The sequence below is a fragment of the Rhamphochromis longiceps genome, linkage group LG10 (assembly GCF_057381845.1).
Source record: "Rhamphochromis longiceps isolate RC_006_pf linkage group LG10, R_longiceps_female_GT1.1, whole genome shotgun sequence".
Lineage (NCBI taxonomy): Eukaryota > Metazoa > Chordata > Actinopteri > Cichliformes > Cichlidae > Rhamphochromis > Rhamphochromis longiceps.
In genome coordinates this window covers 13,573,251-13,600,487 of record NC_140566.1, presented here as the reverse complement: position 1 = coordinate 13,600,487, position 27,237 = coordinate 13,573,251, and the positions used below count along the sequence as shown (strand labels likewise).

The following is a 27,237-nucleotide window of genomic DNA, read 5'->3' as shown; positions in this document are numbered from 1 at the left end:
GTTTCATTACATCTCGTCCATATTGTACAGTTTTCTGGCGAATCTTTACAAGCGTGTGTCTCTGTGTGTCTGTCCTTATGTACTGCTGTACATTTCTATTGGATTTACTTATTACGGTGGGCTTGTGAAAACACGATCACTTCTGTGGCTTAAGAACTTCTTGAAGTGTCAGAAAATAAACCACATGATGTCATAATAATATTATTACCTATCATGGCTCCACTATTCAAATAAAACTAAGGAATCCTGAGCTGAAAGAAGGTGTAGAGTTCAGTATTTTGGACAAGTCAATTCTTTTTCAGTCTTTCTCTTTCCAGTATGCAGATCCAATGGAAATACAAGCAGATGGTCATTAGCGCATATATCTAATCAGCCAATCACATGATTGAGAATGGATTCTTGATGGATTTGAGCATATATATAAATGCATAAAGAAAGGCCTGCTGAAATTCAGAATGAACATCAGAATGGGGATCTGTAGTTTACAGAGAATGGTCTGATAACAGAGATCAGAGGAGAATAGCCTGCTTTGAGCTGACAGGAAGGCAACAGTAACTCTTTGCAACCACGTTATGCAGAAGAGCATCTCTGAACACACAACACATCAAAGCTTTAAGCAGATGTGCTACGGCAGCAGAAGGCCGCACAGGTGCCACCTCTGTCTAAGAACAGGAAATGGAGGCTTCAGTTTGCACGGGCTGAAAACTGGACAATGTAAAACGTTGTCTGGTTTGATAGGTCTTGATTTCTACTGCAGCATTTGGTAGGGTCAGAGTTTAGTGTAAACAATATGAAAGCATAAAACATCTACTTATTTCTGTTCATGGACTTCACTAGAGAGGCTTTGCACAGTTCAAAATAATCCTTGTTTGTCATATTCTGAGTCTAGGTCCATTCCCTCAGTTCATTGTCTGCCTAAATCTGTGTTAGCCCCTTTCCCCTCTTTTAGGCCAGCTGTCTAAGAAGGGTTTGATCAGGATGGGCTCTTGTGCTTAGCGCCACAACCGTGTACCTATGATGACCTTATCGAGGATATTAGGCATCATAAGGAGCCAAGTGTAGAAAAATCTGTCTTGTAGAGAATCTTTCAAACAATTTTTTGATTTCCAAGAGTTTTTGGCTTATGGAAATCCATGGAAGATGACCTTTAGAGAGCATCCACCATAATAACAGCATACATATGACAAAACAGAAGGTCAACCATCAAACGTAGCCTCTTAAAATGTTGTATGATGTCAGTCTGCCACAGATTACCACAATTATGTAACTTTTCAAGACTTTTTCATTCACGTGGCAGCTCATTTACTATATGTATATATTTATATATATATATATATGTTCATGAACACTGGTTTGGCTGTAAACTCCATGCGTGTGTAGGTCCAGACATTTTCACAAGACATACAAACAGACCTCTAGATAATGACAGAAGCCGTGACATATGAAAGATAGCTTTATTGCACAAGGTGTTAAATGATCTTTTTAGTTTTTGCTTTCTTTTCATAGAAAATGTACCTTTGAACACAAGCAATTGCTGTAACAAGCAACTCAAACAAATGTTTGGGATACCCTCAACATTTTTTTTTTAAGTTTGGATTTTCATACACTTTTTCCCTTCAATTTTTCCCTTTTAGCAAGCATGCAATGACTTAATTTGAGGATGAACAAAATATAAAATAATGCTAATTAAAAAAAAGGAAAAAGGACAAATGACAACATCAAAAGACTTTAAAAAAAGAATAAAAATTCAACAAATTAGTATCAAAAAACGTAAAGGGAAAGAAAAAATGTTGTTGTTTTTTTGCCCATTTCAGAAGTAAAATACTTTTTTCTTAATACTATTTCAATTTTGAAACTGGGGCATTCAACCCTGATGTGTCCCCTGATTTATTCTGACGAAAAAATAGCTCTTCATACAAAACTGTGTATATGTACAAGACTTAATCTATAAACAACACTGACAAAGGTAGAGATGATGGATCTTGTATGAATAGGGTGTTGAATTTTTTTTTACTTAAATTTATCTGAATGGGGTTTAAATGACAGGAGCCTGAACGATTCAGGTTTACAGACAGACTCCTGTCCAGTATATACACAATACAACAGTAGTTTGTGTGACCAAAAGAGCTATGAGTCCCTGATTTTCACTTGGCTGAACTAGTTTTAGCCACAGGCCACATAGCTTTGTACCGTTTGGCCTCTGGTACCAAAAAATTTAGACCAAACAAGTTGAACGGAAAATCAAAACGTGAAAATCAACTGAAGAACAGATTCCCCTCCCCCTAAACAAACAAACAAGCAAACAAAGCAAATGGATGAATAAATATAAAACCACAAAACCGCTGCTTTGTAAATGCTTAAAACAATCGATCCATTATTTTCTTGTGTGAATGCACGTTAGCGCAAAAAAATGGAGGGGCATCGAGATGAAGAAAGTGTGGCGTTTACAGTACTTAAAACTGGACAACAACAATGATATCGATCATATAATTTTCAAAACTGAACTCCCTGACATATAACATCTCTCGACATTAAATTATCTTACTTCATTCACATCATGACTGGGACTCCTTCAGCTAGCTGTCTTTTTAATCTACGAAGAGCAAAGCCTAGCTGTGTGGCACGGCTGACGGAGAAGTTGGCAGGATGCTCTATCCGTGACTGTCAATCTCTGCCGCCCGTGCCACAAATAGAAGCCTTAATACTCTATAATAACTAAAAGTCTGTGACCACTTTGCAGCAAACCTTCTCCCAGCATAAAACTTACTCGGGGATCCTCTGAGACACTGATTTGGTTTCTGAATGTTATTGTATTTACCAGCCACTCAGGCTACTGACACGCTTAATAAAAAGTCAAGGAGCCTATATCCTCATGGGTAGACTTATATTATTACAGAAATCCTGGAAGGCCTTGTGTCATGATTGTTTTCACCAAACAACCAAGGAGGCATTGCGATCCAAGGATGTCGTGTTCTGCTGCACTGTCTCACTTCTCCCATGACACCGTGCGGATAGGAAAGCATCCCTCTCTGTCCAAACGTAAGCAAAACACCCTTCTTCTAGTCACCCTACATACAGTAACATACAAAACATCCTGTATATATACTAAACATTTTCTCTCTTTAGTCGAACCTTCATTTTTTTTAATTCCTCTTTTTAAAATTTCATGATTGAGCGATTGTCTCGTTCTTAAAATTTGACATTAACATTAAATTGCTGTATATAATACTACACTATTGTAGTATGTAAAATTTATACTTTGTCATAATTTCACTTAAATGTCAATAATATACCTACATAGAAATATATATGTAAATTCTTTATAATACCAAATATTCTGTATTTGTAATGTGAGAAATTATAGCTGGTTCATTTGGGTTGTCATGATTTGTTTAAGTTAGACAATGTTCAGCTGCAGAGTGATGTGTGGAGGATGCTAATGTGACTAAAATCTTCTTGGAAGGGAACCTGAATCATTACTTTTGGGAATCAACATTATAGAATCTGCCAATAGCATTATGGGGCTTTAAGAGACACAAAGAGGGTGAAAGATACAGTAAGAAGAGGGAACTTAATCGGAAGGCTTGCAAATTGACAATAATACTCAAACTATGGAGGACAGTGTGTGTGTGTGTGTGTGTGTGTGTGTGTGTGTGTGTGTGTGTGTGTGTGTGTGTGTGTGTGTGTGTGTGTGTGTGTATGAGACAGGATGGCCACACAGCTTCATACTGGCTATGGTAGTCTTCATATTCATAAACACAGAGGTTTTAGCTCCTCGGTTACAGTCAGTATTTCAAAATGACCACAGAATCGCTTCCTGGTTTTTCGCTGTGCAGCTCCTGCGGGAGCTGAGTGGAGCTGAGCACCAGCCGGCTGGAACTGTTAGTTGGAGTTAGTAGTTCTTTTATAAGAGTCCCACATGAACATGAAAAGTAGGGTTAGCTGGGTCTCTGTCTGGGAGAACATCTTTCCCAAGGTAAATCAGACAGGATGCTGGGCAGTTCACCATTAATTGGGTTTGAAGAAAAAATGGTTGCATGCCCATTCAGACCCAGATCGCAGAGCGCCAGAGTGGGGCTGGCTGAGGAGTGGGACAGCAGTCTGTGCAGAAGAATGGACTACACCAGCGTGTATGACTTGGAGTAGGCCCCCACACTCTGTTTCTGCAACCTCCCCAGTGCAGAGGAGCTGCTCTCTAGGAGCGAGTCTCTGGAGCCCCCCACCTTGTTACTGTTGGTGGGGTTGCTGCTCGTGCTGGAAGTGGAAGCTGTTGCTGCATTATTGGAGCTGGGCATGGTGAGAGTCCTTTGAGGCAAGGTGGCAGTGCCAGAGCTCGCACCCAAGCTGCCCAGCCCAGAGTGGCCCAGTGTCTGGGCCTGCTGCTTCGCAGGGTCTAGAGTCTTGTGACGGCCCTGGGTGTGATACGCCCGCTGCGTCAAGCTGCGGATCGACGCTTCTCGCGGCGGCACTGCTGGGCATGGGTCATGCAGCTCCCCTTGCTTGCGGAAAAATGGGTCTGTCTTCATGTAAAGGGGTAGGTTACAGAATTCACCTAAAAAAGCCACAGAAGAGTCAGGACAAAACCATACAATTCATTCATATGAGTAATAACCACTTCCTATAACGGACACAAGTTGGATATTTTGCTTGTGTATCACAAGTCTGTTACGTGCATGCAATTATTAGTGCTATTAAATATTTTTTGATTCATCCTTGAATCATCCAGAGTAGCAATAATTCATTGGCTTGCACATTTATCTTCATTGTGTAATAAAAACCTTTCTTTGTTTATACAAATGCCAACTTTACACAGAGACCTTTTATTCCCATTACAATATTTCCAATCTGAATATTCTGACCTGATCACACCTCTTTGCCCTTCATTGTGTCTAATGAAAGGCAAATGGCAAAAGTACAGAACAGAGCAGGCATCAGTGATATGAAAGTCAGATACAGTGGCTTGCAAAAGTATTTGGCCCCCACAACTTTCCACATTTTGTCACATTACAGCCACAAACATGAATCAATTTTATTGGAACTCCATGTGAAAGACCAATACAAAGTGGTGCACACGTGAGAAGTGGAATGAAAATCATACATGATTCCAAACATTTTTTACAAATAAATAACTGCAAAGTGGGGTGTGCGTAATTATTCAGCACCCTTTGGTCTGAGTGCAGTCAGTTGCCCATAGACATTGCCTGATGAGTGCTAATGACTGAATACAGTGCACCTGTGTGTAATCTAATGTCAGTACAAATTAGAGATGGCACGATACCACTTTTTTATGTTCGATACCGATATCATAAATTTGGATATCTGTCGATACCGATATGAATCCGATATAGTGTGTTTTTAATCAATAAAACGTATTTTTTAATATCTTGCTGCTTTTTGTATAAGTTCATACTCAAGTTAAAAAACAAAACAAAACACTAAAGCTATTCTGTTATACCTGTATGCAAAAAATACACTGCACCCAAAATATTTCATAGTTCAGCAAAACTGATCAATCTAATAAACTTAAACCTGCACCAGCCTCCCTATTCTGGTATTTTAAAGAGTAAGCAACCTAACCAATAGGGCTCTAAAACTCCCAGCAAAAAAAACCAAACAAAAAATAGGGAACCACCCTCCACCTCATGATGCTTAATCGACGTAATCAACTTTAATTTGATGCAGTGTGAAAAAAATGCACAGAAATCAATTAATTTTGAAGAATAATTAAATAGATTCAACATCTTTCTTCAACAGAACTGCAGACTGCACAGATCATCCCTTCCCAAAGGAAAAAGTAGTATAGCTTACTAGGGTATATTAGACTTAACAGTTACTATATACAGTAATGGACTTCTATACATTTTACATCAGATTAAAACTTTGGGTGTAAGATTCAGATAATTATGTATTAAAAGCTAGACATATTAAATGAGAATAAGAAAGAAAAGTATGTCTTTGTGCCCCCTTTTCCCTGTTAATGCCCTATCGGCCCCCCTGGCAAAACTTTGCTAGATCCGCCCCTGCACAGTTACCAGCCGTCAGCTACGTAGAAAAAGATCCTTGAGTAGAAAGTAATGTTAAATAAATTCTAACAACAGCTTATCAAGCTTAAACGTGCTGCTGTTGTTCAGCCGCTGGTTTCCTCTTTCTGGCATGAAGTGGGCCAAAAACAAAGAAGAGAGACGGACTCGCAACAGAAAAGCCGATCAGCTGATCATTGATCAGTTTCACGACTGAAGTAGCAGCAGGAGAGGGAGAGAGAGAGAAGAGGCAGTGGCTCCATATATCAGTTGTTAAGCTTAACGCGGGAATGCTTTACAAACATTCAGAGATGAACTTACACACTTGCTTTACTTCTCTCTGGGATAACTTCCTCGGAGATGAAATGCGGGATTGCTAACAAGGCTACAAATACACACAGCCGCTCTATCACGTGACACATACTGCTGCAACGTGCTAAGGTTATGAGCCGAGTTAGGCCATGTAGCAAGTTTTGTGAGGTTCTTTTCTGATATTTAATGGATCGGATTACATTTTTTATTTCCCTCCGATATCCGATCCAGTAATTAACGTCAGTATCGGACCGATACTGATACGTAATATCGGATCGGTCCATCTCTAGTACAAATACAGCTGCTCTGTGACGGCCTCAGAGGTTGTCTAAGAGAATATTGGGAGCAACAACACCATGAAGTCCAAAGAACACACCAGACAGGTCAGGGAGAAAGTTATTGAGAAATTTAAAGCAGGCTTAGGCTACAAAAAGATTTCCCAAGCCTTGAACATCCCACAGAGCACTGTTCAAGCGATCATTCAGAAATGGAAGGAGTATGGCACAACTGTAAACCTACCAAGACAAGGCCGTCCACCTAAACTCACAGGCCAAACAAGGAGAGCGCTGATCAGAAATGCAGCCAAGAGGCCCATGGTGACTCAGGATGAGCTGCAGAGATCTACAGCTCAGGTGGGGGAATCTGTCCATAGGACAACTATTAGTCGTGCACTGCACAGAGTTGGCCTTTATGGAAGCGTGGCAAGAAGAAAGCCATTGTTAACAGAAAACCAGAAGAAGTCCCGTTTGCAGTTTGCCACAAGCCATGTGGGGGACACAGCAAACATGTGGAAGAAGGTGCTCTGGTCAGATGAGACCAAAATGGAACTTTTTGGCCAAAATGCAAAATGTTATGTGTGGCAGAAAACTAACACTGCACATCACTCTGAACACACCATCCCCACTGTCAAGTATGGTGGTGGCAGCATCATGCTCTGGGGGTGCTTCTCTTCAGCAGGGACAGGGAAGCTGGTCAGAGTTGATGGGAAGATGGATGGAGCCAAATACAGGGCAATCTTGGAAGAAAACCTCTTGGAGTCTGCAAAAGACTTGAGACTGGGGCGGAGGTTCACCTTCCAGCAGGACAACAACCCTAAACATAAAGCCAGGGCAACAATGGAATAGTTTAACACAAAACATATCCATGTGTTAGACTGGCCCAGTCAAAGTCCAGATCTAAATCCAATCGAGAATCTGTGGCAAGATCTGAAAACTGCTGTTCACAAACGCTGTCCATCTAATCTGACTGAGCTGGAGCTGTTTTCCAAAGAAGAATGGGCAAGAATTTCAGTCTCTAGATGTGCAAAGCTGGTAGAGACATAACCTAAAAGACTGGCAGCTGGAATTGCAGCAAAAGGTGGTTCTACAAAGTAGTGACTCAGGGGGCTGAAAAATTACACACACCCCACTTTTCCGTTATTTATTTGTAAAAAATGTTTGGAATCATGTATGATTTTCGTTCCACTTCTCACGTGTACACCACTTTGTATTGATCTTTCACGTGAAATTCCAATAAAATTGATTCATGTTTGTGGCTGTAATGTGACAAAATGTGGAAAAGATCAAGGGGGCCGAATATTTTTGCAAGCCACTGTATAGTATGAAAATGAGGAACTGATGTGGAAGTAGATTTCAAAATGGCTTGGGACAAAAATCTAGTTGTTGTTTTAGCAACCAGTGGCTTTTTGTTACTCTCATCCTTGTGTGTCTTTAATTGTGGGCATGCAATACATACATATGGGTGTCCTAACTGTAATTATGTGTAATTCTACATGTGCACTGAATGTAAAACAAGTACAAACAACAAATCAAAAGAACAGCGTCCCCACATGGGTCTCAGCTCTGATACTTACTTTTGTTAGCACGGTGGGGAATGGGCACAGCCACATTTTTACCGCGGTCGTAGTCCTGCGGTTTGGGTGGTGAGGCAGTGAAGCGGCAGATGCCTGGTTCAGAGGGTGTACTGAGGGAGGTCATGCTGTCTGCTGGGTCATTGGTACCTGTCGTCATTTGATCAGACGAGCTATCAGAGATAAAACATTCTGTGATTGTAAACTTGGCGTGTTGTAGATGCTCCTCCAGCTTGGCGTGCTCATACGCCCTAGCCAGCTCCTCGTAGGTGGAGGACGCGCTCTCTGTGGACACCATGCTGTTCCTTCCCTTATCTGAAAGAAAAGAAGTGTAGTTTTTTTCAACCATTTACTTAGCTACTCAGTTACAAGAGAGTAAGTTTTCTTAATTTTAACCCACCTGTGTCCTGTGAGAGGCTGGCACTGTAGCTGTCACTCTCGGTGGCTGTGATGCCATGAGAGCCCATCGTCCGCCAGTCAGACGTCAGAGTTCGTGCAGAGGCTGTTGACTGACTTTGACTTGGGCGGCTAAGCGTCCACTGGCTGGAGTATCTGTTTCTAGAGCTGTGGGCTGATTTTATGCTCTTTCGTGACACTGGGTCTGAGAAGAGAGAGGTCACAGGGATCAGAGAACATCTAAGGATCAAAGATGCTTGGTATCCATGTATTAGCTGTCAATAAGTCTATATTTTCTCAAATGTATTGGAGATGTACTTCAATAAAAGATCAAATCTGTTGCTCATATTTAAAGCCTCAAACTATTTCACTGAAAGCTGTGACAAGCAGAACAAATATGAACCTAAAACAAACTCACTTGTGCCAGGCCGAATGTCTGACATGTCAATCAAAGGGCCTGAATTCTGGATAAGGGCTTGGTGATGCAGAGAAACGCCTGTACAGAAGTTCTGTGGATTCACTGACTGGCTGAACTCTGTGTCTGTCACCGGCACTGCTGCCTTGTCCTCTCCTGTTGCAAGCAAGGAAATAAACGAGTTACTAAGATCTTTTAGAGGCTTCTAAAAACCCCTCTATGAATGGCAGCTGTGTTGCTGTCAATGTGTGGTCACATGCCTATCTGTTTGATGCCTTCCTTGTCTTCAATGAGGAGCTGGACACGTGGGATGTCAATATGGAGCCTTGGTCCTTGAGGAGGACCCTTCACTGGAGTGTCTATGCTTCGATTGTTCTTGCTACACAGAGACAAAAAAACAAAAACATATATATTAAGCCTGAAATTGCTTGTAAGTGATTTATTTATGCAAAATACAGCTATTCTATACAGTACACATAACAAATAAAGCTGTCTCTTACCTGATAAGCATCTCTGCAAGGCTCTTAGCATCTGCGAGAAGACGGTATAATTATATAATTAAGACATATTTTTTCAGCTTGTCACTTGTGTTAGTATATTAAATAGTTTACTTCCCACCTCTAAGTCGTTTGAGCCTCTTCTCCTTGCGTTTCTTTCGTATAATGAAGAGCAAAGCAACGCCAAGGGTAACCAGAATGACAGGAGAGCCGATAGAGAACAGTTTCTTCACATCGTCCCCCTCTCCACGAGCTGATTTAATGGGAGGGATTGTACCTAATGAGAGTAGAAGGAGAAGAAAAATTTGATAAAATTTACAAGAGTCAGTAACAGAAACATGAATGAGAGGAAAAAGATACACCCAGACCTAAAAAACTAGGAAAGACTTACTCCCATCGTAGTCAGTTGTGGCAAACTGGGAGGTCTGGTTGCCACACCCAGCACTGTTGCAGGCCTTCATTTTGAGCTCGTACCAGGTGGCCTCTCGCAGCTCACTGAGGAAAAGCTGATTTGTGGAATTGGCCTTGAGGCTCTGCCAGGCCCAAGTACCTTTGGGCCTAAAGTCCAGCATCAGGTCAGTGATAGGGCAGCCCCCGCTGGTCCAACCCTGAAGGTTGAGGCCTGCATGAGTGGAGTTGATGTGCGTTAGCAGTGGCTGGTCCTTGTTGAACACCGGTTCTGGAAAAGGAAAAGACACTAGGTTAGAAAGATAATCATAAATTAGCAATTTAAGATGTATTTATCTGTGATGCATTGATGGCTTCGTGTTTGAGAAGAAAGTTGTAACTGCTGCTACAAGAACAGACAGTAAAGAAAGAGAAGATTTATTTCGACTTAATTCCAGCTTCAACACTTTTCTCTAGACCCCTCACCTCTTCCATGCGTCTTTGCCTCAATGATCTCACTGATACGTCCTGAGCCCACACTGTTCTTGGCAGCCAACTTGACCTTGTACCAAGTTCCACAGCGGAGATTGTCCAACCTGAAGGAACGCTCGCTGGAGCTGATGAACACATCTCTCCATTCCTCTGTGTTGTCCACAGAATACTGCAGCACAAATCCTGCAGGCACACCAGTACACATTTATGTCAAACACAGCTACTAATGGTGGTGTATCCTTGCTGCAGCTCCATCTGTTGGACACCAGGGGGCAACAATCAGCTACAATTAGCTACAGCCAGCTGCGGTTTGACTTCCTTTTACCTAGAAACATAAGCTTGTTGCACAACTGGATAAGTACATATGACATCAAAAGTGTGAAGCACCCTTAAAAAACAGGTCAACAATATTTAAATACCCCTGATGGAGCTTCCTCCATTATCCCCAGGAATCCAAGCCAGGGTGATGGAGGAGGTGGAAGTAGTGGAGACAGTCAGACGAGGCTGGTCAGGAGGAACTGGATGTACACACACACAGACAATAACTTAGCACCAGGACAGAAGTGTCTGTTTCACTCAAATAAGTTTATAAATTTTCTGTTTCTTCTTACCTTGTACCACAAGGTTTACTATGATGGTGTCAAAGCCTAGGGTATTAGTGGCCGTACAGGTGTAGTACCCAGAATCCTCTGCTTTGACTAAGCGTAGCACCAGTGTACCATTGGATAAGATCTGCCGTTGGCTGTCAGCTGTCACAGGAATGGCAGAGTCCTCACTGATAAAGAGCAGACAGGTTATTCAGGATTAAGAGCAGTTTTAAAAAAATCAATTTTCCTCACAAGAAATAGCATCAGCATGTGTGCATGATATCTCTGATATCTAAGGGTATACAGTGACCGCTCTGACCTGTCTTTGGTCCATTTAATTGTGGGAGTAGGCTCTCCCACTGAGCTGCAGGGCAGACGTACTTCCTTCATCCAGGGAGTGGTCACAGTGCCCCCAAAGGACAGGATTTTAGCTGGGACTGCACACAAAGATGCAACCAGTAAAACTCAACATGCATCTTTAGCACATGATGTTAAACTCAAATAGTAAGCATTACACCAAAATGACTCTATTCATACTTCAACTTGTCTTTCTGTGTCTGCTTTTGGATGATTAAGTGGGCCTGAATCGTTTTTCCTGGGGGATTAAAAAGCTGTACCATAGTGTTTTAATGTAGCCCCCTGTCAAAACTCTTAGTCTCGAGTCTATCATTTCTCCATAAATCCTCCCTTCTATTGATTTTGCCTGCTATCTCTCTCCCCAAGGGTCATTTTACTGGATAGGCCCTGTTCATCACCACATAATTAACAACAATGTTTCTTGCAACACAGCCGCTGCTCAATCAATACCACGGCTGTCAATCAATAGCAGAGATTGTACACAGAGCGAGAGGGAGGGAGACTGATGAAAGTGATCTGTGTAAAGGAGATCATGCTGCCAGTTCATAGCCATGTTTACCGCGCTCTCCCTGATAACCTTTGCACAAATCCCTTTACCCTTCTTCTCTACAACTGGCATGCCTGGAGGACCCACCTTTCCCAGCAGGCTCCACAGTGACCTTTGCGCTAATGTTGCCTCTTCCAGCAGTTGTCACAGCTGCAGCCCAGATGAGGTATTGTTTACCGCGGGTAAGGTGCGTGATACGGTAGAAGAGCATCTCTGGGTTGGCCTCATACTCACTGGGAGCCTGGGACAGAGGGCACGCAATGTCATGTTAGCAAATAAAACAGTAATATAACAGGAGTGGTGGCAGCTTGTGGACTTGATTAAAGTGCTACATTTTATAAAGCTACAAAGGAAATTAAGATGAACATAACATTAATTTAGGCTCTATTCTGTTTAAGTTTCAGCATAACATACGTGACACCAGGAAACTGAAACTAATGCTCCTGCAGTTGACAGATTAAACAGTTTTTTTTTACATCTGTCCTTTTCCTATTGTGACACATCAAAATGCGCTCAGTGAAAAAGGAGGTGTGCAATTTTCCTTGAACACTGTCGGTATCTTGAAACAACAAAAAAGCATACTTTTTGGAGAAATAAAGGGAAAGCCAAATACATCTGTCAATGTCATCTGTTTGTTTAAAATTTTAACTTATTAGCCTCACTGGCAGTGTTTGCCTCGTGATAAAAGGCAGAAATGATACATATATTGTTTCTCGAATCACTTAAATCCAAAGCACAAACATAGAGTCCACTGAGATGTTTTGTCTCTGATACACTGACAGCAACTTGCATTTTTGACTCTTTCTTTATTTGTCTTTCCCAAAATTTAAGGATGATACTGTGCATTATTTTTGCCGGGTTTTCTCAGCTATGGCTGACCTCCTTATGGATTCCATTTCCACCCAGATCAACTTGTGAATTTATTGTCTGAACAACGTAGATCTTATGCTGTATACAACTTGACATCATTTGAATGTTTTGAGGGAGTTAAAGCTTTTTGCAGAGTGTTTTGGTTGTAAAGGAGAAACAGATGTGGTATGTGGTATTCTCTCTCTCTCTGTTTTTTGTTTTTTTTTTGTTCAGGCAAAACCCATAAAACCATGTCTTTTTTTAAACAAAAACTATAGAAAATATGCACAGCGAGCAGTATGATTGCTCAGAATTGAACACAGGTTTTAGGTCAACACAAGAAAGGCAAAACAGAAAATGTAAACCTTTGTGCGGAGCTGTCTATTTGTCCCACAACTCAAAATAAATTTGATGCAAATGACCTACAGCTACTTATAATGCTGTACTCAACACTGGATTTAAGGTTTGCTTGGATGTATTTTTCCTCCAAGCAAACCTTTGAGAATGAACACACACTCACCTGCATCCACACAAACACATACATGGCAATGCACAAAAAGACTGTTGTCTCTTAAGATGATCCGCTGTTCTCTCTCTTTAATCTGTTCATCTCTGTGTTCTTTCACCATTTGCTTTTTCTTTCCCTCTCTGTCTAGCTCAGTGAAGAGGACTGGATGGAGGGACACAGGGAGGGGAGGATGTGCATAAGTGTGTGTGTGTTTGTGTGCAGGGGGTTCGAACATTCCTTCAGCATCGTGGCGGTGTTGTGGTGATCCAGGGAGTGATACAGGGAGATAATGAAAAGACGGACAAAAGCACTCTCATCTCGATGTGACTGATACCCTCCTCTCTCCTCCATTCCACCCTGCCTGTCTCTCCCTCTTCCCTCATCCCTCTCTTTTTCTCTCATTTCCCCTCGGTCTTTCCCTACCTCTAATGGTGTGCTTCTTTTTCTCTCTCAACCTTCTTTCCACCCCCCTCCCTCCTTCCCTCTCTCCTCCCTGCCTGTGCTCATTTACATGGCACTCATGCACAGAGAGGGAGGAGTATTTGTGAATAATAAGAAAGTGAGATTCTAGCCTGATATCAGACTTCACCGTGTGCTGGTGTTTGTGTGCACATGATCTAACCACAATTGAAATGCTTGCACGTATGTGTATAAATAGAAAATGTCGAAATGTGATGTCTCTGTGAGTGTGTGCTTCTGATGCGGCAGTGTGCATGTGTGAGCTTGTTCTCTGGCTCATTTGCATATCTACGTCTCATCACGTTGCCAAGACAACCTCATCTGTTCATCTGGGAGGGCAGGAAATAAAGCGATGGTGCAAACACAGTGAAAGAGAGACATGCGCAACACACACACACACACACACACACACACACACACACACACACACACACACACACACACACACACACACACACACACACAAATGCATGCATACTGGTTCATTTAATAACAGCGCTTACAAATGAATTATTTCCATTGGTAATTTAATAAGTTACTTGGTTTACACGGACCTCAGAGATAAATTGGCCCTATATGAATCACACCCACAGAGGAGGCACTTACTGGCTGTCCAGATCCGGGACTGGAGCAGTAGATGGTGTACTTGCGGATAATGCCATTTGGTTTGAGAGGAGGCAACCAGGACACAACCACACTAGTTGAGGAGGAGGGAACTGCCTTGATGCCAGCCGGTGGACCAGGAACTAGGAGAAAAGACATAGCAACATCAGCATGGTGGGCATCCATATGTGTGTGTGTTTGTGTTTGTGCAGGCACATGCTGGGTGTTGGATAGCTATTAAAGTGAACAGGCTTTTTTTTGCGGATTGGAAGTCTTAGCCTGTACTAAGCTGCTCTGGAAGGACTTTGAAAAACATCCTTTTGAGGGGATGGCTGTGACATATGTTCATTCAGACACTGGTCAGCAGTTCTGACTCTGTGACACCCAGCATTCTCAAAACTCTCAAACAGATTAGACATTAGTGTCTGATCCTCTGCTAGCCACTTCAGCTTGGCACTGGACACTGTTTAATACTCTGATTACGAGATAATGGCACAAAAGGGGCTTAAAAAACATGCACACTTTACAAAAACACATCAGGACACTGGATACTGTGAAAGGTGAACAATAATGCTTTTGTTTCATTGGTCTTACAGTACTGGGTCCACACTATCAACCCTATTCAAACCAAACCATAAATATAACTTGTGCCTGACAGTGGGCCTCATCTGGCCTCTACAGAAGGAGGCTACCACAGTGTAAGACCCAGCCCTCTAAATCCATCCCCCATTCCTCTTGTTTTCTTTGTGAGGCCCCCTGATGCTCTCTACCCTCAGATCTCTTTCCCCTACAGAGGACATGAGTGGGCAAGAAAACAACAAAAACTCAGAAAGCAGAGATGCAAGTTTTAAACGAAGTAAGCAGGGACAAAAAAAGTGACAGGGATCATGTAACAATGGCAGCAGGGAGGCGCACAGGAGGCTATCATTATCATAACTGGACCCCCATGTCAAAGCACCAGTAGGAGATGGGACAGTCAGGTCCCATCTGGTGCCCAAAATCTGCCCAGGACTCCAGACAGACAGATACACAGACAGACAGTCTGCCAAGACAGTCTGCTGCAGAACTAGCACAACCCAAGTGATGATGAGGAAGAGAACACTACTAAGTGAACAGTCTCATTTATAAAAATACACGATGGAACACTGAGTCAATCAGAAGAGGACAGCAGTCTAGACACAAATAAACAAACACCTCAGCTGTGGTGTTTCTCTTATAATTTTTTCACTCATTATTTTTTGTCAGCCAAGAACGGGCTGTGCAATCGCCATTGTATCTTTCCATCTTCAGCCCCCCAGGCCCCTCCTCCTCCTTTATAAAGAGACATGGATCTGGCTGTAATCCTGCCTCCAATGGTGTAAGCACAAAATTAATTCTCTCTAATCCAAAAGGAGTTAATCCCTATGCCTATGGCAAGAGGGCTGGTGGTAAGGATGCAGGCCCAGGCCGATGGCTGACTCCTGGATGCTATATGCTCTAAGACATCACTTCTCCCTCCTCCTCCCGAAACACCTCCCTTAGCCCTGAGCTGTGGACTCAAAGCCTCTTAATTCTCATTAGCACAGCTAATGGAGATTCCCAGCATAGCTTGTTATGAGCTTTTGTTATGGGTTTGAGATACAACCAGCTCCCTTTTTTAAAATCTACCTCTATCCCATTTCCCATCTCCTTACATTGCACACTTTTCTTCATGTAAAAAACAAATGAATTGTATACTCACGATCCTCTCGGGTTTGGATATAGAGGACATTGCTGCGGACCCCATCGCCAGCTTGTGTGTAGGCCAGCACCTGAACACTGTAGTTAGTGAACTTCTCGAGCCCTCGCAGTTCCACCTGTTCACGTGTGGTGGTGATGTTTTGCATCTCTCCCCATTCTGAGGGAGAGGAGAAAAACTCTTTTTAGAAGCTGTAGGTGATGATAGGAGTAACAACACACATCAACTCTGTTTCCTAAAAAATATATTTATTTGCAGTTGCATTTATTTGGTAATGTAATACGTGGCCATTACTTTTTTTTTCATGAATATAATTACCTTCCTATTTCAAAATTGTGTCTAAAGGAGGAGTAAATATTTTTTTAGGAAACAGAGTTGCACAGATATTGGACCTACAACACACAGACACTCATTGCTATACTGTGTGACTTTCTGATCACAAGTTTTATTAAAAATCTAAGAAACTATGACAGACTTAACAGAAATCTTTGGGGGTGAAAAATAAAATAAGTGCAGAAGTGCCAAAAACTCAAATACCTTAAGGCGACTTTCAAATTAAAATGACTAACTTAAGAGCTGAAAAAAAAAAACATGTTTGCAATATGCTACATAAAAATGATGTTGTAGCAAGTCATAAGAACTCTACAGAGGCATCTTTTTTATATAACTCAGTCAATTAAATGTGATTAGGACTTATGCTTTGTATTATTAGGTGCATGATGTTGATCGTGTCTGGGGTGTTGGTGCTTCTGGAGCAGTTATCTGGCAAATAATATAGCACGCTGTGCAACTAACTGTTAGTTTTCCAAGAGTTTTATTTGTATGTAGTAAATAGGTATTTGTGCCTGTGTGATGCACCCCCGCTGTCTATGGATGGGTGCATCACCCTCTCATCTAAATGTGGTCACTTCTGTCAAATCAAAGGCTAGCCCTTAAGCTAAAGTTGAGCCATATCTCCATCTTGGACATACAATCTATTTGACAAACAGACAAATTCAAAAACACACAGGACCAGGAAGTGCTTTATGAGAAAGGTGTGGATACACATTAAAACATTCTGACTCACAGCACTGACAGAAAGGTAGGTGAGTGGGAGGACGGGTTGGTGAATCTTAGAATGAGATAGGTGATAATTACTCTGCATTGGCCACTGGGCCTGGCCCCCACAGCACCCACCTCCGTCAGGGAAGAGGGACCAAAACACAACCCGGTAGCCTTTCAGCACACCGTGCAGCGTCAGCCGTGGAGGCTCTGCCCATGTGATCACTGCCTCATCTGATGTCACAGAGATTGCTCTCACATTCTGCGGAGGCTCGCTGGGCACTGGGGAACATAGAGAGTGAGTGTTAGTGCTGCACTGTTAAACTATATTTGAGTACTCTTAGTGTTTTAATGGCTTCTACTGAAATCTGGTCCGACGTAGCATGGCAGCCGAAGCACTGATAAGTAATAATAACTCAATGTCACAAACCACAGGAAATCTCCGCTGAAATAAATCAGTCAAACAAGCTCAAATTAGTCCTGAATAGCTCCTTGTTCATTCCTAGCTTTTAGAGAGGAGAGTAGAAGTGGAGGGGGGTTGATGGAGAGGAGGAAGAGCACTGAGAGAGCAACATGAATAGTAAAAGAGCTACACCAAAGGGGTCAAAATGCAGATGAGCAGGGTGTGAGCTGAAATGTGGAGGATACAATCTAAAGGAAGACAATGTTCTTGTTTAAGCTAATTGAAGCTGTAGAGGCAGCTTCTGACTACCTGCGTGGCCAATTTTCATCATCCAAGTGCCCGTCATTACTCTCCTCTCAGACAGGAAGGGTCCAAAAAAGTATAAGAAATAAAAACACGGATAATAGACAGAGGACCAGTGAGGAGGATGACAAGGGAACCCATGGGAAGAAAGGGAAGATAAAGAAGGCAGACCAGGGAAAAGGGAGGTAGAGTGGGCAGACATTTAAAGAGTAATGGGGTTCCTTGTTCCTCTCTCGCTCTCTACCAGCCTAATGAAGGTGCTAATTAAAGTGGAAAGAATAATGGGGGATGTGCTGCAAATTTATTTCTAACATTTTGTTTGAGCATGCATTTCTACATGCATGTTATGTTCATTCATGAGTGTTTCATCCTGTTATTGCATTTGACTATTATTTTCATGTGTTCCTTTTGGATGTTTAAATTTTTTTCTTACAGTCCCTCCTCTTTTCCTTCCATACTCTCCTAAATTGTATCTCACAGTCTTCTCCTCGTTTTCTTCATCTTGCTGTCCACTTACCATCTTCCAGAGTGGTAGCATTGATCTCAGTACTGGATGGGCCAGTCCCAGCTCTGTTGAAGGCTTGGACCACCACCCCATACTGGGCAAACTTCTTTAGGTTGTCTAAGGTGTACACTTCACTGTCCCCCGTAGCTTTCATCTCCACAATACTATACTGGCCATTGCTACCTGGACCGTTCTCTCTGTATCCAATCTGGTAGCCGCGGATCACGCCGTTTTGCAGCTCCTTTTTTGGAGCCTGAAAGTTTTGGAGAAAAAAAGTTTTACTATGAAATTTGACAGCAATATGTAAAAAAAAAAAGAAAGAAATTAAACGAGATAAATTCTAAATTTTAGTTAGTTAATTTTTGCATTTCTGTAACCAACAATTTCACAGGTGTCTCTTAACATTTTGGATTTGTTTGTGACATCACTGAAACCTTGTTGTTTTAAATCATGGAGCATATCTTTATATCCCATCATTGTTTGCTTTCTAGTTATTTCCACTTATACTAGGCTTAATACTTAAATGAAGTCGTAAGCAACAGTGATTTTACCCTCCATGTGACTCGTATGCTCTGAGATGTCATCGGTTGCAGGATTACATCCATCGGAGGCCCGTCAGGTGCTGTTGATGGAAGATATCAGATAGTGATGGCTCTACTCCATACAGAGACAGCAAAAACAAATACTAGATAGGCAAAAAAATGTGATATTTAGAGAAAAACAATCACTTACGTGCTTCTTCGGTACTGATTGTGAGCTCTTTGCTGGGAAGACTGCGGCCAATCTTGTTGTAGGAGTACATGCGGATACTATAAACGCATGCCGGGTGCAGCTCTACAATGTTGGCCTGATTGTTGGTGGGTGAGATGTTCCTGGTTGTGTACATGTGATCCCATGTGTCTGTTGAATATGAGCAGAGGTTTATTTTTTCAGTTTTTAATTATTGAAATAACTTTTACATTAGGGATTAGGTTTGTTGTTTTTAATAACCCACCTGACTTGTTTTTGTACTCAATGTCATAGCTGGTGATGATGCTGTTGCCATCAAACCTTTGGATCCAGCGCAAGTTCATGCTTCTGTCCTTCACCTCCCGTACTTCGAGCTCGGGAGGATCGGGTGGCTCTGCGTGAGGGTGGAAAAAAAAAGAATTTTCCTTTGTTTTTACCACCATCAGTATCTCGTTAAATAACCTTTCCTCATTAGGTTGTTTACATACTTTTTTTCCCCTTAATTCTTTATTTAAATAAAAGAAGAGGGATTTGCAGTTGTTTGTAGAAATACCTTGTACAGTGAGTTGGATGAGCCCTCTGCCCTCTCCATAGGAGTTGATGGCATGGCAGGAGAAGAAGACAGAATCTCCTCGCTCGGCTGGGTTAAGCTGCGAGCATCAGCACAAGCAGGGAAAGATGACGTGTGAAATTTAGGAATATAATATCCTAAAAATATTCCCATAATAACTTCCTTTAATAGGACTTTTTTTAAAGCTTATTAAACCCTGCAATAGCCTATAGTAGAAGTAGATTTTTTTTTTTTAGCATAGTTCGGTGTAATGGCATTAAGCTACACTAAAGGCCTGAAGAGTATAAGTATATATTATCTGACCTTTAGGGTAGAGATGACTTCATCCCCCTTTTTGTTGATGCTGATGGAGTAACGGGGATTTCTCTCTGCGTCAATGACTGTGTCCCCTCTCTCCCAGCGGATAATAATGGGCTGCTCGCCACGTGCTGTGCAGTTCAGCTCCTTGATCTGGCCCTTCCTTGCCATGGTAGTGTTTGGGTGGCTGGTGATCATGGCAGGGACTGAGCAAATAGACAAGTGTCAGCATGATGAATCGTTTTGTATGGAATAATGACATGAGGGAAAACGGGCGTGTAGTATTGGAAACTGAGCAAGGATATATTACACATGTATAGACATCTCTTTTTTTCCATTTTATTCCCCATTTTCATTTCATGCTTCAAGCCCCACTGGCCTCTAACACCACCTCCTCCCTCTTTTTATTATTTTCGGTCTCTACTTTCGCTTCTCTTCCTCCTCTGTTACTTAGACGTAGATTATTGATTGAAGAGGTTCCTGTGGTTTTGCTTTCATCACTAATTCATCAACCCTTTTCCCCACCAAACATTCTGTAGCGCACAGGCTGACAGCCAGAGAACATCAGTCAATAGGAAAGGCACCCCCAGTGAAGGATGTGCAGGACACAGACTAAGTTAGGCTATGTTAAGCACAGGCCGCACTAGCCTGGGGCAAAAGTGCATCTTAGAAGAGCTGATCCCTGTCCAAAAAGCTGAGACTTATCTCAGCGCAATCCAGGAGATGTGGGTTTGAAAAGAAGTGGGTTCATGCCAAAAAGCAGAGGATTGACACTTACTCTTGACAGTAAGGATCATGCTTTTACTGATGTCTGAGCCCACTCCGTTGGAGGCCTGACAGAGGTAGTACCCCCGGTCATCTTCAAGAACATGTCGGATCAGCAGAGAACCGTTTGACATGATCTGGATACGGCCAGTTAGTGGGACAGGATGGTACTGCTGAGGGTTTCCTACGCCTGCAGGACACAACACAAAGCATGTATGGAAGCATGATACTTTTTCTTGTTCGTGTGTAGCTTTTACTGCAATGCCATGAGGATAATGTGCAGATTTTACCTTTGGCATGTTTCCACATGACTTTTGGAGGGGGGTAACCTTCCACGGAGCAGTTAAGTACTCCAGCTTTTCCATAGATACAGTCTTGATTGTTGGGCTGCACCACAAAACGCGGCGGCACTGAGAAACAGAAATCCTGATTTTATATAAATGGAAAAACTTGGTAGAAGTTACAAAAAGTAAGTGATCACAAAACAGTTCTACGGTTACTTTACACATTACACGTCACCCCTCACCAGTAACAATCAACTGTCTTTCCCAGCTGACAGTTGCAGCAGCATTGCTGGCGATGCAGGTGTAGTTTCCATTGTGCTTCAGTGTCACATTGGAAATTTGCAGGGAGCTCATGAACTCTTTGGTCTCTATTGCAACACCAGAGGCAGAGCCTGGCACGATGAGCTGGCCGTCTTTGTGCCAGGTGATGCGTATGGGCATGTCCCCAGATGACACCACACAGGCGATGTACATGAGCTTCCCCACTGAGGTAGAGGGGATATCGAAGGGCTGGATGAGCGGTGGCACTAGAGGAGAGAGAAAGGAAATCAGTGGAATAAAGGCAGTGATAGATGTTGAAGAGCGGCAATGTGGCCATCTGGAGCAATGCTAAGAGTCTGAGAGAGAGAGGGAGAAGGTCATTGGCCAGTGGGCCCCTCTTCAGCACCCCCCCACCACCCCACATCTCCTGCAGCCCATAATAGCTGCTCTGGTTACAGTCCAATTGGCAGGGGGAAGTCATTCCGTTGCCATGGTAATGGAGGTTGAGGTGGGGGTACTACAGCTGAGACATCTGGGGGATTTAATCTAGGCTTCATTATTATTCATCTAATTAAATCAGAGACACACTCACACACAGGCACATGTACACACCCTCAAACACCTCTGCAGCTGCCCTGCTTACTGCCATCGTTATCCCGCTCACAGACTAAATGAAATACGCACGACAAACATAAATCTACCCCCAAAACACCATTCATCTGCATTCAACAGCATTACTAAAGTTGCACTTGACAGCTTTGTACACTGGTGTCCCCCAAGTAGCAGTGACTAGCTGCTCTTCATCAAGAAATTTTACTTGCATCGCTTTTTTCCCCATCTTTTTTTAAGCTAAAGGAAGCAGTTTGAAAACCAAAGTAGTATTAGTATTGGTGATTGATTTCTTAAGATTTTTTTTCACTACTGTTTTAAGTGAATTTGAATTTTGGGTATGCATGGAGCATTACCTCTAGTTGAAATAGATTTGGGAAAAGCGTGAAGATGCAATATCTCCCTGTCAACTGATGTGTCACTTTATCTCTACTGCAGCCTAATTCTATAAATTGGGTTCATAAAATAGGTATAAATTTACCAAAAACACTGCCCAGTGCATCCGTACTCCTCTTCAGCTTTACCTTTGACAGTGACGTGGACAGTCTGGTTGATTGACACCTGGGGCTGGATCAAAACGCTACACAAGTAGGTCCCCTCGTCTGCGCCCTTCTGCACGTCTGTGAGCCTCAGTGTGCCGTTCTCAAACACCACTTGACGATGATTATCAGGCAGCTGCATGCCGTCCTTCAGCCACTTAATGGAGTAATACGGGTACCCAATCACACGACACGTTATATAGGTATTTCTGCCCGCCACTGCGGTGATGTCTCGCATGGGTCTAATTCGAGGTGGACCTGGAGACACGGGGAAGAGAGGGAGGGGATGGAGGGAGGAGACAGAGAGAAACACAGAGGTTGGAGAAAGGGGGAGATGAGGTGAGGGAGGTCATGGCAGAATATAGAGGGCAGCCACGGAGACAGGAAGGGAAGAGATAAAGGTTGAGGGATAGAGTGATTGGGGCCAGTTGACAGGTGGAAAGGGAGGTTAGTTGTGCCCCCTTTACTAAAATCTGATAGAGGATATTTGTTGATTTTAGCCTAATCACATATTCACTCAGTGTATTGTGTGTATAGATAGATAGATAGATAGATAGATAGATAGATAGATAGATAGATAGATAGATAGATAGATAGATAGATAGATAGATAGATAGATAGATAGATAGATAGATAGATAGATAGATAGATAGATGTGTGCAATGCCTCTCACTAGGTCCTGTATGTTTGTATAGATTCAGGTGTAGAGTGCATTTATATTGAAAAGCAGACAGGCACCTCTTACGTTTATGCGCGCTTGGTACTCGGCGCTACCGGCCGAGTTGCGTGCGACGCAACGATACACTCCTCCGTCTGGAATAAGTGGACTGCTGACGTTGACGTGCGATACAGTCAGGCCATCCGACAGGGTGTACTGGCTGGTCTTGTAGGTTGAATCTCTAATCACAGGTTCATCGTCCAGTGTCCACGTGATAGAAGGGGGTGGGGCTCCTTTGGCCGCACACATAAGGGAGAAAGGCTCGCCGGGGTTTACCACCCGCTCGCTGAAGGAAGACACAATACGAGGAGTACCATCTGAGAGGACAGGGGGAGAGAGGAAACAGAAGGACATAAATAGAAAGTGAGAAGTTCTGACAGAAAAGCAGAATACTTGAGAAGTTGCAAAGCCCACAGCAAACATATTAACTTTGAACACAAAGACTATGGCGCCTAATACCTGCACTTATTTAAGTCACTGTCCACGTACCCTCTAGCAGAATAATAGAGAAGTCCTGAGCAGTGTGGCCCTTTCGGGAAGCAAAGCACTGGTAGGCCCCAGAGTGAAGCTTCTGTGCTGCAGTGATCTGCAGGGTGTCATTGTGTTGTCCTTGGATGGAGATGTGCTCGTCTGGGACAATTGGCTCTGTGTTCCTGTACCAGGTGATGGTGTATTCTGGAGAGCCTTCCACAGTGCAGGTGAAGAACAGTGTGCTGCTGATGCCCGTTTTCAGATTCTTAGGGGACAAGGTCACTCGTAGTGGATCTGAGAGAAGACCACAGGAGTTCATAAAACAAAAATGTGGATCACTTTAATAGTATATCTGCTATAATAATCAAAAGGCATCAATGTGATTTGTAGCCTGCTAACTTACCTTTTTATTTACTAATTATGTTATCTTATTTCAAAAGGTGTTTTTTGTGTCTTTTGCCTTTCCTGCATCACTCTAAAATCATTAAACTGGATTCAAAACATGACACATGGTGCTTACAGTAGGCGTTTTCATTCACAGAGATGGGGAGAAAGAGAGCGAGTACAATCAGCAGTGGTGACTCAATCAGTTGGACGCACTCATTAAAAAAGCAGCTGGAGATATCGCTTCACATCTCTGTCCACTTGTGTGTGTGAGTGTGTCTGTGTGTCAGCAAGAACGCGTGTCTACATGTGTGTATGTGTGTGTGTGTGCACGCAAATGTCAGTGAGCAATAAGGCAGCTGGTGGTGTATGCTGGGGGGCATCACTGTGCCTCCCAACCCCCCCTACTCACCCTGTCAGAGTCACAGACTGTGCTGCCATGATGTGCCCACTGGCAAAGCCTACCGCCTCTCTATTCTCTCGCTCTATCTCGCCTAACTCCCTTTGTTTCTTTGTATACTTTACACACTTTAGCTCAGCCTTTCTTATTATCTCGTTATTACATTGTAGATAATGTCATTCCAGCACTGTCTGGGTGTCCGACTGCCCCCCGCATGACCCCTTGTCTTTATCTCTGTCTTCCTCACTCTTCTTCTTTTCTGATGGTAAATGGTGTTGGCAGCTGTGATATGGAATCAGCCTGAGCGAATTACCGCCCTGTCTTTCCTTTTGAGGTCTGATATGATGGGACATCCTACAGCTCACACATATGTTTGTAACAGACACACTTTAGCTTGGACTTACATGTGCGCCCCAAACCAAACACTTAAAGGTGCTTACAACTATGTCTGTCTGCAAGGCTGATTCACTGACAAGACAACGAGCCAGTCTGCCAGATATTTTGCAAATGTGTGTGAGCGTGTGTGCGTATCTGTGTGTAATGAGCCTCACACACCTATCACGTGAAGCTGTCCAGACACCTCCTTTGAGCCAAAACTGTTGGTGACCTCGCATGCATAGCTGCCGCTGTCTTCTTGCCTCAGGTCACTGATGGTCAGCCCTGTCAATCGCCGCGTCCAGCGGGCATCTGAGGGTAGTGGGCGACCATCTTTCAGCCAGCGCACAGTAGGGCTTGGGTATCCTCCCGCTATGCAGGGGAGCTCAATACTATGGCCTGCGTAGACCTCCCCTGCTTGGAAACTGTCCAGGATGGTGGGTGCAGACTCGTTGGGGTCTGGAATGCAGACATGGTGTTACATTTTTGTCAAGACAAAGAGAAAAAGGTAAGTTCACACACCAGTTACTCACCCATTACAGAGAGCCTGGCTCCATTGCTTTGCCGTGTCTCGCCACTGTATTTATGCTTGGTGATGCACCGGTATGTAGAGAGAGCATCCTCTTTTTGAACATCGGAGATGTAAAGAGCCCCAAAGGAGGTCAGCGAGAACCTGTTACCTGAGGAAGACACATTAACAAAAGATCAACATTAATCTTCTTAAAGGAGAAGTGACAACAGGCAAAACATCACTCCGAAGACCTTGTGTGTAAAAAACTTTTCACTCCCTCCTGTTCCCACACTTTCGTGATGATCACTCTCGTTCAAATACATAGTGCATACTGCAAAACCATATTGTTCTTAGAACAAACAGCTGCCTGAACAGTTGGCACTACCTGCCTAATAATGCTGCTTCCCAAAGCCTGGCACTCTTTCAAGACCTGGAGGACACCCAGCGGTCACTTACACCACCCACAGACAGAGGAGAGACAGATTTACTGTCTCCCTCCACACACAGCTTATAACTCTTGCACATCACACTAACTACCATCACAAAACTCGTTAAGTGTTCTTCCTTTTATGCATGATAAGAAAACAGGAAGGCCAAAGATCAAATGTGCCTCTGTGTCTTCTCTTTCTTAGCATTTGTTTTATGCTACTCAAAGAACAGTTATGTCAGCATTACAAAGTCTTCAAGCTGTGTATAGTGAAGGCAGACATCAGTTTGCAATGACTCCCTTTACCAAGATATTCTTGCGTAATTTATACAGAACATTGTTTCTTTGCATAAAGGTAAGCTATCTTACATTTCCTGATAAAGTCCACAAACCTCACATTAACGAAGCTGTACTATGTCCTCACAGCACAAATAATCTCATAGTTTACCTTAAGTGTGACAGTCATTACAATAAGATTTCTTTAGGTTTGTAAGCATTAATTATCAATTGTGCCTTTTAGCATCCAACCACGGGGCAACAACTGGACTGGCTGCTTTCACATTCACCAGCATCAATATTTAAACTACAGAGTCTGTGTTTATCAGGGTCTTTCAGAGGGTTGAGCAGGTATACGGAAGGTAGCAGTTATGCACTGTGAATGTGTTTGCATCGAATATACTGTATGACCCGGGAGGAGGCACAGGCTGCAATTTCACAGCAGCCTTTGTTTGCCCCCTTAGAATGAAGCCTTACAGGATAATGAGCACTTTAAGACTGCTACTCCCACAACACCGACGACTAGCCTGTCACAACACTCTGACATAGGCAGGGAGAGAGAAACAGAGAGAGAGAGAGTCAGCAGGATCTGTCAAAGCCATTCTTTCTGTCCCTGTCTGCAGCAGTGAACTGAATTCATCCCATCTGCAGCCTCTTAAACAACACTTATTACACAATACACATCACATTAGTCCTCTCACTATCCAGCCATCACAACTGAGTGGTTTGTTCATAGAATCAGTCTATCGTTGGTTGACTCACTTCATGTCTTTGTGTGAACCATCATCAGTCTCACCCTTTTCCTCTTGCTCTCTCGCTTTCTCGCTGTTTTGTTTTTTTTTTGTTGCTCTGAGTTTCTAAGCAGAGTGGCAGACAGAGTAAAATATTAATTACTAAATCCGAAATCACTGTGCTCCCTCAGCTTTTATTCATGCTGACTTGACTAGACAATGAGAAACAGAACTGTACATCTTTCTCTCTCTCGCTCACACACACACACACACACACACACACACACACACACACACACACACACACACACACACACACACTCTGCTTCAGGAGAATACGCAGAAATGCATGCATACTGTACAGGCATTCTGAATATAAAAACAGTACAGTAGTTTCTGTTGCAGGTTTTTTTTCCGTTGTGCCTCCTTCATGTTACACAGACCCTTACAGAGCTTGAAGATGATGGATTGGATTGGATTTGTCAGACTCAAAGCTATATTTTGTCTTTAGTTTCAACTCGTCCATGTATACTAAGCATAAAGGAAGTCAGAGCCATGCACATGTATGTATGTACTTAATTTGGAAGAAAGATGCAAAAACACAAGTGCAGCAGATAAAACTTAAGTTAGAAAACTGTTAAC

At 42.8% G+C, this 27,237-nt stretch overlaps 1 protein-coding gene across 2 annotated transcripts in view; it reads right to left on the bottom strand.

Annotated features, from left to right (window-relative positions):
- Positions 1 to 1,457: 1,457 nt before the first annotated feature.
- The window catches only part of LOC146660425 (cell adhesion molecule DSCAML1-like), a 54,252-nt gene continuing 28,472 nt past the window's right edge, over positions 1,458 to 27,237 (bottom strand). Inside the window, exons 4-33 of one of the 2 annotated variants that reach the window (XM_085420279.1) lie at positions 25,184 to 25,330; positions 24,831 to 25,109; positions 23,510 to 23,785; positions 23,041 to 23,337; positions 22,288 to 22,560; positions 21,136 to 21,420; positions 20,900 to 21,019; positions 20,623 to 20,799; positions 19,851 to 20,050; positions 19,530 to 19,626; positions 19,242 to 19,370; positions 18,980 to 19,147; positions 18,799 to 18,869; positions 18,260 to 18,500; positions 17,133 to 17,318; positions 15,999 to 16,154; positions 14,282 to 14,421; positions 11,947 to 12,100; positions 11,275 to 11,392; positions 10,980 to 11,143; positions 10,788 to 10,886; positions 10,363 to 10,551; positions 9,881 to 10,168; positions 9,611 to 9,766; positions 9,493 to 9,523; positions 9,253 to 9,371; positions 8,996 to 9,148; positions 8,582 to 8,782; positions 8,185 to 8,496; positions 1,458 to 4,552 (exon numbers count right to left, since the gene is read on the bottom strand). In XM_085420279.1, coding sequence (XP_085276405.1) covers positions 4,119 to 4,552; positions 8,185 to 8,496; positions 8,582 to 8,782; positions 8,996 to 9,148; positions 9,253 to 9,371; positions 9,493 to 9,523; positions 9,611 to 9,766; positions 9,881 to 10,168; positions 10,363 to 10,551; positions 10,788 to 10,886; positions 10,980 to 11,143; positions 11,275 to 11,392; positions 11,947 to 12,100; positions 14,282 to 14,421; positions 15,999 to 16,154; positions 17,133 to 17,318; positions 18,260 to 18,500; positions 18,799 to 18,869; positions 18,980 to 19,147; positions 19,242 to 19,370; positions 19,530 to 19,626; positions 19,851 to 20,050; positions 20,623 to 20,799; positions 20,900 to 21,019; positions 21,136 to 21,420; positions 22,288 to 22,560; positions 23,041 to 23,337; positions 23,510 to 23,785; positions 24,831 to 25,109; positions 25,184 to 25,330 — 5,660 coding nt within the window. In that variant the 3' untranslated portion in view covers positions 1,458 to 4,118. The remainder of the gene's footprint in view (positions 4,553 to 8,184; positions 8,497 to 8,581; positions 8,783 to 8,995; positions 9,149 to 9,252; positions 9,372 to 9,492; positions 9,524 to 9,610; positions 9,767 to 9,880; positions 10,169 to 10,362; positions 10,552 to 10,787; positions 10,887 to 10,979; positions 11,144 to 11,274; positions 11,393 to 11,946; positions 12,101 to 14,281; positions 14,422 to 15,998; positions 16,155 to 17,132; positions 17,319 to 18,259; positions 18,501 to 18,798; positions 18,870 to 18,979; positions 19,148 to 19,241; positions 19,371 to 19,529; positions 19,627 to 19,850; positions 20,051 to 20,622; positions 20,800 to 20,899; positions 21,020 to 21,135; positions 21,421 to 22,287; positions 22,561 to 23,040; positions 23,338 to 23,509; positions 23,786 to 24,830; positions 25,110 to 25,183; positions 25,331 to 27,237) is intronic. The other variant, XM_085420281.1, reaches the window with a different exon arrangement.